A 16,797-nucleotide genomic window follows, 5' to 3' on the forward strand; every position below is an offset into this window, starting at 1 on the left:
GCAATCATGAACACAACCCAACCAAGATTGACAAAAAAATTGAAGTATATATCATAGCAATCATGCTTGAAGTATAGAACGAAATGTTGTTTTCAAAAATATGGGTTTTGATTAAAGATTTTTTTCTTATAGAGCAATCAATATTAAATAGCATACTATGAAGGAATTGGTTGGAGGACTATGCACGAGGATCTAACGTTGAAGTTATGAGTTTGACATAATTTAGTAACTTTGATCCAGAACTTATGTTGTATAATGAAATTCACTTAATATAGTTGATGATGTATTTTAAAATTTTGAATTCATGCACTGCAAATTTGGAGAAGTTACAAGTAACAATAATTAAATTTAGTTTTGCAGAACTGTATTTTCAACAAATCAGAGTGGCGCAGCGGAAGCGTGGTGGGCCCATAACCCACAGGTCCCAGGATCGAAACCTGGCTCTGATATTTTTTTGTCATTCTTTGGGACTTTTATGGCATAAAAACAAAATCTGACATATATTTTGGTCATATTTTTGGGGCTTTTATGGTATAAAAACAAAATATGAAAATGTCAACAATCCCATGCAGCGAAGCCTGCTAAAATATAATTTGCAGTATAGGTTTCACTTATTTAAATAGAGGTGACAATTGACGGCTCTTGAACAAGGGTTGCTCCACCGTTGTATACAAAAAAAACAGTTTGGCAACGCCTCCCCATTACCCCTTGAATGATCTATCCATTACTTATGAGTGGGACATACTTATTGAACACATTTATCTATAATCCAACTCCGTCTAAACAAACAAATATTCAACATACCTAATGTACTTCCACAATTGGAGTATGAAGAGCAACATACCTAGTGTACTTCCACGATGGGAGTATGGAGAGGACATTGTATACGCAACCTTACTCGTACCTTGTTAAGGTAGAGAGTCTGTCCCTGGCTCAAGAAAGGTAACAAGGGTTGGCTTGCCCCAGTTGTACCAGTTCTCCACATAAACAACACAGCCCGGAAGAAACACGGAGAAAAATGGTTATTTTCTGAGAGAGAAAAAGACTAGCCGGAAAATTACATGCAGCGGAAAAAATAAATAGCAAACTATAAATATGAATGGTTGGAAAAGCAAGCAGCATCGTTATCTGACCTTGTTCATTAAAGTAAAAACTTATACAGAGCACAATTGTAACAATACTATACTCATAAGAGAGAATAATCATTTATAAATACATACAGCTGAATAGGAGGCAAGAATAATACATGGAGAACATTTTCAGAGACATCTGTTAAGTGTGTTCTTTAATATCTGTTATGTGTTAATCGTGTTAACATTTCCTTTAAGGTATGACGATGAGCTCTGGCATCCGATTTACATGCCCGGACTGTTTTTTGATGGCAAAGTTTCTCACCGTTAGCTAAGGGAAGTCTGTTAAGTTTTCATAATTTTGATTGCTGTCTCCATGGGCAACCACCTTCAAATGCTTGGTCTAGCACATCTTCCACTCGTTTAGCAAGTATTATCTGTTGAGCAAATACAGTTTAAAATAGAGTTAGACCACAAATTCTATTGAACTAAGTAACCAACAAACTCTCACTAAACAAACGCGAAAATTAAAGAGTTATAGTTGACAAATACCTCAAGACTTGAAAGCACAGTAGCTGGGACTTCAACCAGGTCCTTCAAGTTCCTCTCTGGCAGTATAACTCTTTTAATACCATATCTATGGGCAGCCAAAACCTGTACAGTACATTGTGAGTGGGACTAGTCAAAATAAGACCTCTTATTTGAGTAACGAAGTAAAGACATGAGCGTTTTCATAGAGCAGACAAAAGATATGTAACCCCACACACACCATAAAACGGTGGTTGTACTGGAGCAAAAGCTTCATCGATTATCCATTATAATGGGGGAATTTGGGTGGAAAAATATTGTGCCAAGTTGGACACATACCTTATCCTTGACACCACCAACAGGCAAGACCATACCTCGGAGAGTCATCTCTCCGGTCATTGCTGTGTCTGCTCTTACTCTTTTTTTACTGAACAATGAAACCAGTGATGTAACCAGGGTTACACCAGCTGACGGTCCGTCCTTAGGTACAGCTCCGGCGGGGAAATGAATGTGAATATCTCGTCCCTCTAAAAGATTAGTTTCTTCAGAAATAGCTAGCTTCAGTTCTGTTGCTCTGGCACGAACCTATATATTATACAAATAGAAGATTACTCTCAACAAGGGAGTAAGAACAACTTCGACCTACAACTATTATAACAAAAACCAAAATTTTTTCCTTGTAATCAAGACCTAAAAAGAAATTATGAAATTTGTGGGCATCAGGTGGAGTAGGAGTATGACATATTCTCCAGTTCCAAGTGTGCAAATTCACAGCATTAACCCTCTCTCCCTATTACCTATTTCCACTTTTTGCAGGCTACCAAGACGAGAACCTTAGTTCTGATTTCATAAAAAATGAAAACATCCAAGTAACTTCATACAGTGGTGAAAAATCAAGCATAATCATTAATGCAGTAATAGATGTATGAAACATTTTTGTTGTTTGTTTTGCAGGCATAAGAACATGTAGAGTTAGACAAAAATGTTATTAATGGTAAAATTGTGTTTCTTGGAAGCAAGAAATTCGTCCAAATTATGGAAACAAAGAATATGCATTCATTTGTCAATGATACAACATAAATCTGAGAAAGGTGATACGGAATCAAAAAAAGAGAAAAAGGAAAGAAGAACAAAAACAAGCAGACTTTTTATGTACTCAACAGTCGATTCAGATTCCGTGTATGCTAAATTTAAACTACACTACCGATCATCAAGTGAAGAACTAGAGAGTCCTCCATAATGTTCTGGAGCAAGTTCGTTAAAAGTTTCCACTTGTGCAATGAAGTTCAGTAAGATTATGTGACGCGGACCTTGTATGTACAACAACAAAAGAGACTACTTGTATGGCTTAATTCCTGAACAAATTAATAGCAGAGAGAAAATTACCCATGTCAATGCAATCTGAGCAGATTCTTTGATAACATCCCCAAGTTGGCCAGTGAGATGAAGATCACCTTTTCCCACCATTGCTGTGGCTTCAACAAACTGAACCTCGCCACCAAACGCCGTCCACACCAATCCAACAGATACACCAGGATTAGCAACTCGTTCTGCTGTTTCTCTGTCATCATACCTAGGTGGCTGCACCACGAATCACTACGTTAATCTCACATATCAGAAAAGATAATTTCTAGAATCAATTAAGTATGTTCTATGGAGTAATCGAGAAACATTGAAGGTCATGAGTCATGACCGGCCACATTACAGGTACATTGGTAACGTGTCCAAGTATTTTGGGCATCAACTCAACTTTAGCTAGCTCATGAAGTGAGGAATTGAGGATTGTCCAAGACCATACAAGGAGTCAGCCATTTCCTTTACCATTGTAGAGCACTTAATACCCCATGCATGCCCAAAACTAGATATTAGGGAGCATGGATGATATGAAATTTGGGGTCAACATTGGGGAGATCACCAAATGGGATGGGTCCGGCAGGTATCAGAAGAAAATGGACCTCAGGCTTAACTCAACCCAAAAGTTAGTATATGATGTGAAGATTATCAAGACCGCAAAAAGGGGCGACACACCATTTCCTCAACCAATGTGAGACGGTGAACAAATACTACAGATATCGTTACATTGACAATGATTAAGAGAGGCTGGAAAAAATACTTACACCAAGCACCTTTTCCACCATTGGTTCATCAACCACCATAGGTGAGGCAACCCTAAACGCACCGGAGATATCATGATTATTGACACCCATAGGGATAACTTCCATTTCAACCTCGGCGCTCTCGGCAAGTTTGTCATCCAACAGTGGTGAAGAAAGGCTTTGCACATCTTTGGAGAAAGGCACTAGATGTTCTTGTTCTGCAACTTTGACAGCCGCTGCGCGTGCTAAGGCAGCTAAATTCCTTTCTAGATTACGTACACCTGCTTCCCTTGTGTACCTTTGGATTACAAGTTTCACCATATCCTACAATAACCAAAGACCAATACAAAAATCATGTAAGCTTTCAGTTTCTATATCACAAAGAGATTACCTCTGCCCCAAAAAAATTTAATTAAGGAAAAGAAAATCTCAAGATAATGAGTATGTGGGTAAGGGTATAAAAGATAGACAAGGCCCTCGATACAGGATTGATTACCTAAACACACTAAAAAGATAGATGATATAGATTTAACTTCGAAAAGATCCTTAAAGGTCACATCATAGTCTGTGTAATGGTAAATATATTTGCTTTGTTCAGATAATACAGATTTAACAAATGACACTAACATGATACAACAACAAGATGTGAACAACTGCTATTAGTAAACTAGACCATCTAAGATATCATATTCAGGTATTTCAATTACCAATATTACTCCAGGAAAGTGAATCCAGTATGTAATCATTAGATGAACTTAAAGAAACATAAAGCATGCTTAATGTTTCTCACATTTCAGTACCTCAGGAATCTGAAGGAAGTCAGAACTTAAACCATGCTGATCAAGAACTCGAGGAATTAAATGCCTAATTGCTATCTTAAGCTTTTCTTCTGGTGTATATCCTGGCAACTCAATGACTTCCATTCTGTCCAGGAGTGGGGGAGGAATTGGCTGCATCCTGTTCGCAGTTGCCACAAAAATAACCTTTGATAGGTCAAACGGCACATTCAAATAGCTAAATTTGAATTAAGGAATCACTGAAAACACACATTTAAAGTCCATGACATTATTTAAATAAATGAATCAATTAGCCAAGACCTATACAACAGTCATTTCAGCAGTTAGTGAGAATGCCGGCAAGTAGCTTCATATGGAACTTACAAATATGGAATAAGGTATGCAATGATAACCAGGAAAGATTAGCCATCAATATCCATGGTTTTTACTTAAAAATATAAAAAAAATACTTGAAAGAGAAGAAAAGTGAAAATGCAAATGTATCATAGTCAGAACCATTTGGATCCAAATAAATAACAAAGAAAAGCAGCTATGAAAGGATACTGATCATTGAACGTTTTATTCTGTTCGGGATCAAGAACCTCCAGTAATGCTGATGCAGGATCTCCCCTCACATCAGACCCAGTTTTGTCAATCTCATCCAGCAGCATAACTGGATTGTGAACACCTACTCTCTGAAAGTTTAAACCTTAAATTAGACTTCAACAAATGAGAAACCAGTAACAATCCTTAAGCTTGTGCTCTATAGAGTAGAAAGACTATGCATCTCTTGTCAAAAGTTAGTGTAGACTAGAGCAATAGTGTTACCACAAAGAAATTTCTCAGCTAAACAACGTAAACATCCGTGGTTTAGTTTTTCTAAAATAAAATATATGCTGCATTCAAAACTGCAGTAAGGTACCTAACAGAAAGATGCCAGCTACTTTCTTTATCTTGTTGCTTAAGAGCAGCAAGCTTCTTGACAGAATACTGGAAATTCATATGAAAGCAGTAGTCAAGAGAAGCGGCTTCAGTAATTAGGGGCCAAAAATTAACATGAAGCTTGGACATCAGAATCAAATCACTCTACCCCCACGGGGTAGTGGTAAGGTCTGCGTACATTCTACCCTCCCCAGACCCTGCTCCTTATCAACTGAAACTAACACAGCTCCTGCTCTCAATGGAATGAGACGGTCCTTTAACAACCAAGTAAGAGCATACAATAGGATCTATGTCTAGCGTGGCAACTAGACCAACAATAATGGAAGCAGGTCAAAAGAAAAACATATCACTTGTTCAACAATAATGGAAGCAGGTCAAAAGAAAAACATATCACTTGTTCACTACTAGACGGATCCTTCAAAAACCAGTGGACCCATGCTGTTCAGACAAAATTTGGGTGTGATTTTGAAACACACATAATATTTGTTCTACACTAGGTGTGCATAGACTACAACTACGGCCAAGAAGCGACTGACTAAGATTTGGTCTATATACACACGAAGTACTAGAAAATTTTACAGTTCCGTAAGACAACTTTTTTTATAAAGGCCATTATGTAAGACAATTTAATGAAATAAAATCCAGGTATAAGGAATCTATTTGTATAAGTTTTGATTCAATGGCTTAACGATTAACTATATGTGTGTATTTATTATATTCTATACATTTAATTTTATCTCAACACCTACATAAGTACTCATATCTGTATCCCTGCATCCTAAGATTTAGGAGATGATGAATCTTTCGGAGCCACATACCCAGATAAAAAACCCATGTGACCAAGTAAACGTGGCTTATTCCTAATCCTGTTGATTTATCCAGATAAAAAACCCATGTGATTAAGTAACATGGCTTATTCCTAATCCTGTTGATTTATTCTTTAAAACTTTTCTTTCCTGGGTAACTTAGTTGAAACTGTATTCAAGATATTGCAACCAGCAGATACAAAATGAAATGACAAAAATCATCAAAACTAACAGAAAGTTAAGTCTGCACCTTCAACCCATCAACTAGTCGCCCAGGCATGCTTCCAATATATGTTCTCCTATGCCCTCTGATATCGGCCTCATCTTTGACACCACCAAGGGAGATGCGTATAAACTTTCTGCCCAAAGCAGCAGCAATAGACGAAGCCAAAGATGTCTTCCCAACACCTGGTGGACCCACAAAGCACAACACAGGACCTCTCGCATCTGGTTTGAGCTGCATTTAATGTTCAATTCACATCAGATTATTTTACAATCAGGGCATATTTTAACATATGAGATCACCAGATAAGATCCCAACCTTCCGAACAGCTAGATATTCGATTATCCGCTGCTTGACCTTCAATAAACCATAATGGTCAGCATCAAGACGCTCTTTTGCAGCTTTTAGGTCCAATTCAAGTTCTGGGCTGGCCTTCTCCCATGGAAGATCAGCAAGTAGCTCCAGATAAACACGGGAGCTATTGTATCCAGGTTGCTGAGGCTGCATTTTTTTAAGTCTCCTGATATAAGAGTTTGTATTAAAAATTGAAGAGTAGAAATTTAATAGAACATGTTGTCAAAAACTCAAGTGCACAACATGATCTGCTACACCTGGTTTAACAAGAGCAAACCAATCCTAAAAGATCAAGCAGCTAACAACAAAAGTAATTTGAGAAAAGAAAAAAAAATTGAGCAACACCTAACTTGTGCCAGAAGGGTTGAGCTAAAGAGTAGATAGAGACATCAACAAAAAATCCTCAATAGAGAAAGAATATGATGAGTATAATCTCCAGCACATTATAGATTAGTTCCAATGAAACATCCATTGAGATTTTGGTTTGTATTCACAAGAGGAGAGGGGGGATCCTCCTCCCAGGTAAACCACAGCAGCCAGATTTCCTCCACAAATCTATTTTTACATGTGAGTGAGGACCTGCCCCTTCTTTATCTTCTCAGTTCTTCTCCTCCTTCCTCTTTCCCATTCATGTTCTTCCTCTTCTCTCTCCTTTTCCTCCTTCCCTTTCTCATTGTATTCACCTTTCTTTTTTCGTTATTTTGACAAAAACAATGAGGATGGTCCAAACATAAGTAAATATCATGAAGGACATTTAGAGTTTCAAATAGTGTACCTTAGTTCCCTCAGAGCATGTTTCCAGATACTTGCAGGCATTCCTGCTCCTTGCATCTTCCTTTCCAAGGCAACCAAATCATCTTCTTCATCATCATTGTCACCGAGTTCCTCTTTTATGGCCTTCATCTATTAGATGAATAAGAATTACAAAACAGAAGCAAAATGAGTAACCAGAGGATATCAGTTGTCAGGGTTGGGAGAAAGGACTTCAATCATAGAGACCTCAATGTACTGCGGAAGATGAACTGATCTTGAGCCAATATGACAGAAGGAATAAAAGGAAAACAAAAGTAATAAGCATATTAAGACCTACTCTAGTAGTATTTTGGCAGGCACACTAGCATGTGACTAAAATTTTGCAAGAAACTTTGGTAGCAGTGGCAGAGTGAAGGGGAGCAAGTGTGAAGTAAACAGACAATCCTTAAGTTTTGAAAGGTATACCCCTTACCCTTAGCAGTTTTGGGCAAATAACATAATGACAGACTTCCAACAGAACCCAAAATCCAATGCTAAACTCCTCTGCCAATGCCAAAGATTAAGAAGGTGTTGACAGCAAATACTCCCACTTTTTTTTTTGAAACAATAAATACTCCCACTTATTCGAGAGTTACCCAAATCGCATAGAAAAATGTGGCAAAACTCAAAATGAACTTTCAAAATAAAGAGGAGAATATCAAAAACAACAAAGATACCTGCTGTCGCAACAGAAACTCTTTCTGAGACTTTGATAACTGCCCCTCAACCTTTTGGGTAATCTTCTCTGCCACCCGAATTGACTGGACAAGCAAAGGATAGATACATGACTCGGATGCATGAAATCGAGAAGCAACACATCAAACACAAAAGCACAACAAAAAAGTAGGTACCTGTAGGTGCCTATCAACTAGCTCAGTAGCTTTTGAAAGCCTTACTTTAACATCAACAGAGTCCAGCATGGATAATTGTTCCTCAAAGCTAATCTCAAAACTAGCTACAAAAATATCAGCCAATTTATGGACAGGAACTGTCTCAAGAAGAACCTTTGTTCTCCCCCCAGTCTTTTGTTTCTGTTAAAAAAAGATCACCCAAACGTATATTAGTAAAGAATAGATTGATCATCAGCTATCCTACTTTTCAACTTAAGACACAATATCTGGTTGCAGTTTCCTTCCATGTCAATAGAGAACTCATTCTGGGATATCTTTCATGCTATTAGTATATACACCTCTGAAAATTGGGCGAGTAGATGCATTGTTAAATTTTACTAAGACCAAGAAGACTTCATTGAAATTTTAGGTTTAGAGAATCATCCGTCGTGCATAAATCTTTCCCATTAAAGAAGAATTAACTAGCTTATAACAACAAACGGAAGGGGTTCTTTGGTAGGATGTACAAAAATAGTTTTGAATAGGGTGTATTAGTAATGTTGACATTGGTAATGCTAATATTAGTTATGTTGAGATTATTTCTTATGCACAGTTCATTTGGTGTATTAAAATAACATGTGTTGTATAATTTCTAAATAAAGGTTTTAGCTACTATATAGAGGTAATTGTTTTACTAGTTGCAACTTAATTGTGCTACAAGGAAATTCAGCAAAGCAGGAAAGTATTTCAAAGAAAAGCTAGCCTCAAATTTCACCTGCTCAAGAATGGAAATGAGCTCCATCGCAGTGGCTTTAAATTGACGAGACAGTGCCACAAATTCTTGATCTTGCTCAATTAACTCCATCTCTGATCAAGACAGTAAAAATGCTAGCAATTCAGAATTCTTGTCTGTTATTATTTTCAACATTAAGCACCTAGCACCACCTCCTGTCTCTTGGTCTCCACACCCCACCCCCTCTTCCCTCTTCCCCTCGGGAGGCTGGGGTAAAAATAAAAGGAGAAGGGCTATGATTATCTATCTACATCTAGATTTGTCCAGTCATCTAAAGAAGAATAACAGAACCCTTACCACCCTTGGTCATATCAAGAGAAGTGATCCGCGCTGTATAATATGTTCCTCTGGTACTAAGCTCCTGCACGTTGAATCTGCATAACCCCTCTAGTACAACTATGTATGTAACTCTGCCACTTGGTTTCTCAACTCCTCTTGAGAGATGTAAAGCACGGGCTGCAACTCCCCTGAGTTCAAGTAAAATATTAAAGTGAGTTGAAATAAAATATCAAACTTCACAAATGCTTTAACAAACACGTAAAAGAGAGAGAGAAAAACTGATAGTTGACATTCTAATTCGTGATATAATGAGTAAACTAACATCAAAACACAATAGCCATATGGCATATACAAACCAGGGCATCTATGTCAATGCAACTATAAAGGGGATGCATCGTGATGTGTATATACCTATCATGCCAGTGTATAACTTCCTGTTGATTTTTTGAGTCGAGCTTGTGGCTATCTGATGTCTCTCCACCCATGCCTGCAGTAATTACAACAACTAAATTCAACAGCACAAAACTGTACTATTCTTTCCATCCCAATTTACTTGAACTGATTCCCTTTACAATTCATCCAGGTTTATTTAACCCATTTATCAAGGAACAGAAGTTTCCACCCCTAAGTTTACTACTTGAAATCACATTTGCATTTTCAAGACATCTTTATGACAAATTACACCATGTACAATTTTTATCAAGTGAACAATTACCTCAAATACGTCTCACTATAAAAGTTCTTTGAGCAAGAAGTTTTTTCTTCTTTTTTTTTGCAATAACATTCAGAATAAGGAAGATCACCTGAAGATACTGCAGTACCCGAAGTGGCACTCTCAGCTGAATCTCTAACCGGTAATATTCCAATCAGTCCCTTCTCTTCCCTCTGCCATAACTCCTGTTCCACCAATTTTACACTGCAACACACATTTATTCATTCATATATAAGAAAAATAGAAACATTTCACCCTATGTTTTGATCTTTTCTCTTCGCCACAATCATTTACACAATTTACTGTGCACTATCAGCTTCAAATCACACTTCATCAACCAATTTCATAAAATAAAAATAAACGCGGTCATTTCACATCACATACAACAATTAACTCAAATACGCTTAGCTGAGAACAGCAACTCTTCCCTCATCGTTGCTCCTTAAGCTAACAATCCTCAAATTCTACCAATTCAAAGTTCATCTATACAATAAGTCAACGAAACACCTGTACTCCTCGCGCCAATTCACAAACAACTAACTACCTTACGAATCTCTTACATACACACAGCTCAAGAAACACTCATAAATACTAACAAATATCACAAATTATAATTTCAACAGTAAAATATAGCGAATCTTATTGAAATCTACCTACCTGCTAGGAGAAGTGCAACGAATTCTTATGATCGCACCAGGTAACAAAACTTTGTTCCTGAATGGAAGAATCGCTAAACGGCTCGGAAGTTCCACAGATTCCGCCATAGTTATCTTCCCCAGAGATTTTTCTTCTTCTGTATATTTGCTTTGAGAAATCGATATTTATTATATAGCGAGAGAAATTTTGTACAGGAGAAGTAATGAAGGAGAGGTGCAGGTTGAATTCCTATAAAACGACGACGGTTAGTTCAATATTTTCAATTCTTCTTTATTTTGTTTGTTGTCCTTTTCGTGTTTTTTTTTTAATTCTCGTTCCTCATGATTAATTGCATTGTTTATTTGTAATTATTACTTTGTTATTTTATTTAATTGGATATTAGAGTGACAACTAATCATGATTAGAATGAGAGAAAAAAAACCATCTAATTTGGAATGCTATATTGGTAATTTGCTACTTTCCATTTTCACTTTCCACTATAATTTTATTTGTTTAATTTGAAAAGTTAAAAGATATTTATTATTATGTACATATTTTATCTTTATTATGCATTTTTATTTGATCACTATATAAAAATAAATTACTACTTGTAGTACGTATTCAATTTAAAAAATTAAGAGATAATTTTGTCATTTAATTTTTAATTTATCTTTACTATTAACGATTTCAAAATATTAAAAGGTATAATAAAATTGTGATTTTATTCGTTACTTCTTTGGGGTATCAATTCAGCAAGTAAAATGGATGAAAAAGTATTAAGTAATTATTTTCAATTTATTTCTCAATAAGTGAAATGACGTTTGATTATTAAGAGTGGTGTGATAAAATTATCATTTTATTTATTATTTTTTTAAAGGTGTCAAACTAATATTAACAGTTAAATGAACACAGAGAGTACTACTTAATATTTTCAATTCATTTCTCGATTAGTGAAATGACATATAATTATTAGAAGTGATATAATAGAATTATCATTTTATTGTTATTAAAGCATATCATGTCAAATGGACAATTAAACATTACTAGCTCCTAATGATCCTTTATTTTGGCATAAGACCAAACTTTTGGACTTTGTGATAGTCATTAAAAGTAGTATAAATTAGTTAACAAGGTACCAAGATTAGAAGCAATGATTATCAGCTTAAGTTAAATGGGCTCATTTAACTTAAAATTGAAAAGAAGGTTTTCAATAATAATAATCTATTATCAAATTTAAATATACTGATATAAATATTTTCTTTAGTTCACTTTAATTATTGTATTTACAAAATACAAAAAATGATTTTTAAAATGTTATTAACTTAAGTAAAATTAAGTTTAAAAAATTATCTTCAATTAATAATTTGATAAATATATTCCATCATCAACAATTTAATCCCAAAATAACTATACCACAAATAATTCTATCTAAAAAAAACCCTATTATTATTATTTAATTTGTGAGTATTTACATGGTGATAGTTTGGTGAGACAAGTCAACTAGTCAATCACTACTCGTCGACTTGCACATTGATTGCTTACTAATTGATGAACTTTGCCATGTAATGAATTTGTATATCTTATTCTTTTTTAAAGTTTCTTATCGATTTGATGCTCGATAGTATAATAAAATTTAAAAATTTTATATTTAAAGATAAAATATTTCATAACAAAACTAACTTCATATCTAAAAATATTTAAATTCAAAACTCTTGATTAAATGTACCACTAATTAACTTTTATTGCAATGTACAAAAACTTGTGAATAGGAAAAAAATGTCATTAAGTCTTTTTTTTTTTTTTAATAAGTACAACCCCCCACCCCACAACCCCGAAACATAAAAAATCAATTTTATTTATTATATTAAAAGAAATAAATATCTACTTTTCTTTATAAAATTGAAAAAATCAAGACATAATTTATTAATTAGTTTCGAATTTATACACATTACTTCCTATCCACTTTAAAAGGTCATTTTATAGGATCAAGGATGTATTCGTGAATCTAATACATGTTATAATTATGTTATTATTTAGTATGATTTTTAATTTAGATATAATTTATTCAGTACTATAAAATGTGTAACTAATACATAACAAAATATAATATTAGCAACACAAACTATTAATATACGGATAAGCATGAATGAAGATAAATTGTGTTTGATATCATATAGCAAATTAAATGTTAACTATTCTTTTCAAAATTGTTGAATTTTCATATTCCTTTTTGCTCCCCGACTATGGTTGTCTTTTCTACTTTTTTAAGAGCCATATAAAAGTTTATTTTGGTTAATATATGAATTACTGTTGTCATATGGCAATGCATTTTCTAGATATAAATAAAAGATTTATTAAAAACTAATACTATACTAACTTACTATATATAAAGTCCAAATATTGATCAAATTGCCCTCAAAGAATGAAATTGGATTTTCAAAAAGGTTCTTGGCCTAATGGGGTACTAAAAGAACTCCAATTACTTCAAACATACAGAGCTCACTCACTCAATAATGGGATTAGTTCTTCCCTTTTCTTTTTAGTTGCGGAAGAATTAGTTTGTTCATGTTTCGATTAATTTTATGAAGAATTATCGTTTATACTTGTTTGAGTATAATTATTTAGTATTTTTACTTCATTTTATACCTTAAACATTATATTCCTCAATAACTATTGACAAATTAGATTACGTCATTTAATACAAAAATATTTAATTTCTCCGATATTTTGAGTATATGTCAAACTAATAATATTTTTTTACACACATTCATATCATTAGTAAAAATTAAAATTAATGATATCATAAGAAAATTATGCTCTATCCCATTGTTTCCTCTATATCTACATTTACCTTTCAAACTATTGGAAAGATTCATTGCCATAAAAATGTCTTCATCTTAGCTTTATTGCTAGAAATGAAACTGTATATGGATTAAGATAAATGATTAAGCATAACTTTTTACTTATAATATATGTATTATAGTTGCTTGGCATTTTGAGGACAATATGGTCATTTTTGTTAGTCTTTTGCATTGAATTAAAGGAATTATATACTCAAAAGGATGAGAAAAATATCTTCATTTCCTAGAAATATCTTTGGGAAGAATTATTTATTGAGCTCAATAAGAAAGCATGATGGATCCCCCACCCTTTATTTTTCTCTAATCATTTGACTATGAATTAATTTATATTTGTGTAATATAATTTTATTTTAAAAGAGGATATTTTTCATCATAATTTTTTAATTTCAAAATTCGAACTCAAATTTGCTTGATAAAATGTTATATGACTTTTCAATAAGAATACGAATATCGAGCTAACTCAATTTTAAAAATTAATTCACATAATATATATATATATATAGCAAGATTTATTCAAACTCGTATAAGATATTGACGCTCTATATCTCCACACGGTACACACCCAAATTGAACACTTGAAGCCAATTGTGGTTCTATGGCTAATGCGAACAATAAAGTTTAAATTCTGAATTTATATTGAAATCGTAAACTATGAAGCATGATTTATAATTGGATGAACAATAAGTTTTGTCTTCTGAATCAAGCTCATCACATCAAATTATCTATTATAAATTATTTTTTCTATATAATTTACGAGCTATTACGTAAAAACGAGAGTTTTAGGTGAACAATGAGTTGGATGGATGACGATTCTATAGATGGACCAGTGTGGTTGTCGACATATAAAGAGTTATGGTCCCACTTTTTTTAAAGGAATCGTTGTAGGTCCCAATATAAGTGTGGATGCCACGTGGCGTAATGGATAGGGATAGACTTGGAAAATTAAGGTCTACGTTAAAAATAGAATTGGATAGCAAAGTCAATAGCCACCTCATGATTAATGCAATATCTTACACGTTGTGCTAATATTTTCCATGCACAAATATTCTGATCCTATCTCTTTTATTTTAAAATAATATTTTTTTTATTATTATCATTATTATTATTTTAAATCAAAAGGAGTTTTAACTTATTAATTGGTAAAATCATGATTAAAAGGGTTTAGGTGATGATTTGAGTCAAGTATAAATAAAGGTCTTTTAAGTTATTCCGCTTAAATAAGTAAATGAAATTTTGAAATTTTATAATGTTAGATTAAAAGTATGTAGAATATATTAAATTATTATTTATTAAATATGATACGTAAAAAGTTGGAATTTAAAAAATATATATATATAAAAAGAGATGTGTTCTTTTTTGGGAAATTTTTATAAATCTTACCAATTTAACAATTAATTATTTAGAAATATTCTAGTTTGCAATATTACGTATCACATTAGATTTTAGTGTATACAGGTACATGTGTCCGAAAATCGAGATACATAGGGTCAAAACTATGTGTAGATTGTTCTAGATACTATTGTATCCAAATCTTGCTTCACACGTATTCGGAATACATAACAAATCTCACTCACCTCCCTCCCCATCTTGCTTGTCTCTCTCTCTCTCTATTTTACCTCCCTCCCCATCTTGCTCGCCTCTCTTTCTATTTTAGTATATATCTGATAACAAAAATATAATATTTAAGAGTATCTTTTCAATATAATTAATTAAAACTATTAGTTAGTTATAAAAATACGTAATATTTTGTAAATATAAACAATGATGGTATATATAATAATGAAATATGTCAAATAATATAGCTTCTCCTTCTTTTTAAAATGGATTGCAATTTACAAAGAAAAGTAAAACAAACAAAATTAGGCTTTTGATCTATTGACATAAAATGAACCAACTTATATTTTGATGAGAGTTTGATTGTCTTCAAGCACTTAATTGTATCCTTTTTAATTAAAGATAATTGAAAATTTTGATGATGGTTTAATTAATCTCTTTGTGTACTTAATTCTTTTTAATTCAACATAAATGAAAAATAATAAATTTTAAGTTTTGAATCCAACCCACCCTACAACTAAATAATCTGATCATTATAATTAACTAAATAAAAGAGTAAACCTAACAAAAACATTGGATTCACAAGTTTTCCATTCTACCAAATATGATGATTCTGTTTGGCATTTGGCAACACGTTTTTATGGAATTCCAACAATTATTGAATTGAAATTTGCAAACGTAATATTTTGACGCACTAGGTGACGTGAAAGACAACTTAGGGCGTTAAATACAAAACAAAATTTTTGACCTAACTTAAATATCTAAAGCTATAGTTCGAGAGAATGATCTTTAAAAAAAATATAAAATTAGGAGATCACCAGAAACCTTAATGTCTATCGATATGAGATTCAAACACTTTCCCACATATCTAATAATACTATGATATTTAACGGAATAATGAATTTAGTTGAATTTGAATCTGATACTATATTAAGAAATGAACCTTGATCATGACTCGATCATAAAAATTAGCTTACTAGAGACGAATAGATCAAATCAAGACCAAGAACGTATCCCTAATACCCACAAATGGATGACTAAATAAACAATTTTAAATTTTAAATTTTTGGACGGTACAGTTTAGCTATTTTTTGTGTGTTATAGTCTGATCGTTAAAATATTATATATTGTATTTTTCATTTTTTAGTTGCTTGCTAACAAAAAGAAAGTTATATCCAATTTACTTTAAAATAGTCTTAACCATTAAAATATTATATTTTCATGAAAACTCATGTGTGTATAGAAGTAAAACCTAACAAATACATAATAGGTTCACATTTCCTATCTATCCATCATATAACTCCCTCAATTTTATTTGTTTGATTTTAGTTTGTCAAAATTTTAAAAGAGAATTTTCTTTTGAATATTATGATCTCAAACTAAATGCATAAAATATATTAAAATACTTTTAAACTTATAACCTTAAATTTATCACGAGAAAAATTATATTAAAAAATTATCTGACATTTTAAAAATAAATTTAAATAAATGAGAAAAAAATTATACGTAGTAAAATTTGGTTGGATTTGGGGGTTGGGGTGGGGG

At 33.0% G+C, this 16,797-nt stretch overlaps 1 protein-coding gene and 1 non-coding gene across 2 annotated transcripts; one reads left to right on the forward strand and one right to left on the reverse strand.

Annotated features, from left to right (window-relative positions):
- The first annotated feature begins 377 nt into the window (after window positions 1-377).
- Window positions 378-449, forward strand: TRNAM-CAU. Its single transcript has one exon. It is a non-coding gene; the product is annotated as a tRNA-Met (tRNA).
- A 647-nt stretch (window positions 450-1,096) lies between these two features.
- On the reverse strand, window positions 1,097-11,097 carry LOC107028435 (lon protease homolog 2, peroxisomal). The gene is made up of 17 exons (XM_015229506.1): window positions 10,859-11,097; window positions 10,293-10,405; window positions 9,901-9,976; window positions 9,508-9,677; window positions 9,193-9,284; window positions 8,439-8,618; window positions 8,265-8,348; window positions 7,571-7,698; window positions 6,760-6,961; window positions 6,469-6,675; window positions 5,035-5,165; window positions 4,495-4,708; window positions 3,716-4,018; window positions 2,985-3,179; window positions 1,938-2,183; window positions 1,623-1,724; window positions 1,097-1,507 (listed from the first exon to the last, which is right to left on the reverse strand). The coding sequence occupies exons 1-17, from the start codon at window positions 10,963-10,965 to the stop codon at window positions 1,424-1,426; spliced, it is 2,634 nt and encodes an 877-aa protein (XP_015084992.1). The 5' UTR covers window positions 10,966-11,097; the 3' UTR covers window positions 1,097-1,423.
- Between the last annotated feature and the right edge of the window lie 5,700 nt (window positions 11,098-16,797).

This window comes from Solanum pennellii, chromosome 8, assembly GCF_001406875.1.
Source record: "Solanum pennellii chromosome 8, SPENNV200".
NCBI classification, from domain to species: Eukaryota; Viridiplantae; Streptophyta; class Magnoliopsida; order Solanales; family Solanaceae; genus Solanum; species Solanum pennellii.

Coding starts and splice junctions, on each gene's coding strand:
- LOC107028435 (XM_015229506.1), bottom strand. CDS start 10,965: ATGGCGGAATCTGTGGAACTTCCGAGCCGTTTAGCGATTCTTCCATTC. Junction 10,406..10,858: donor CGTTGCACTTCTCCTAGCAG/GTAGGTAGATTT, acceptor TGTGTGTTGCAG/TGTAAAATTGGTGGAACAGG. Junction 6,962..7,570: donor CATGCTCTGAGGGAACTAAG/GTACACTATTTG, acceptor CTCTTATATCAG/GAGACTTAAAAAAATGCAGC.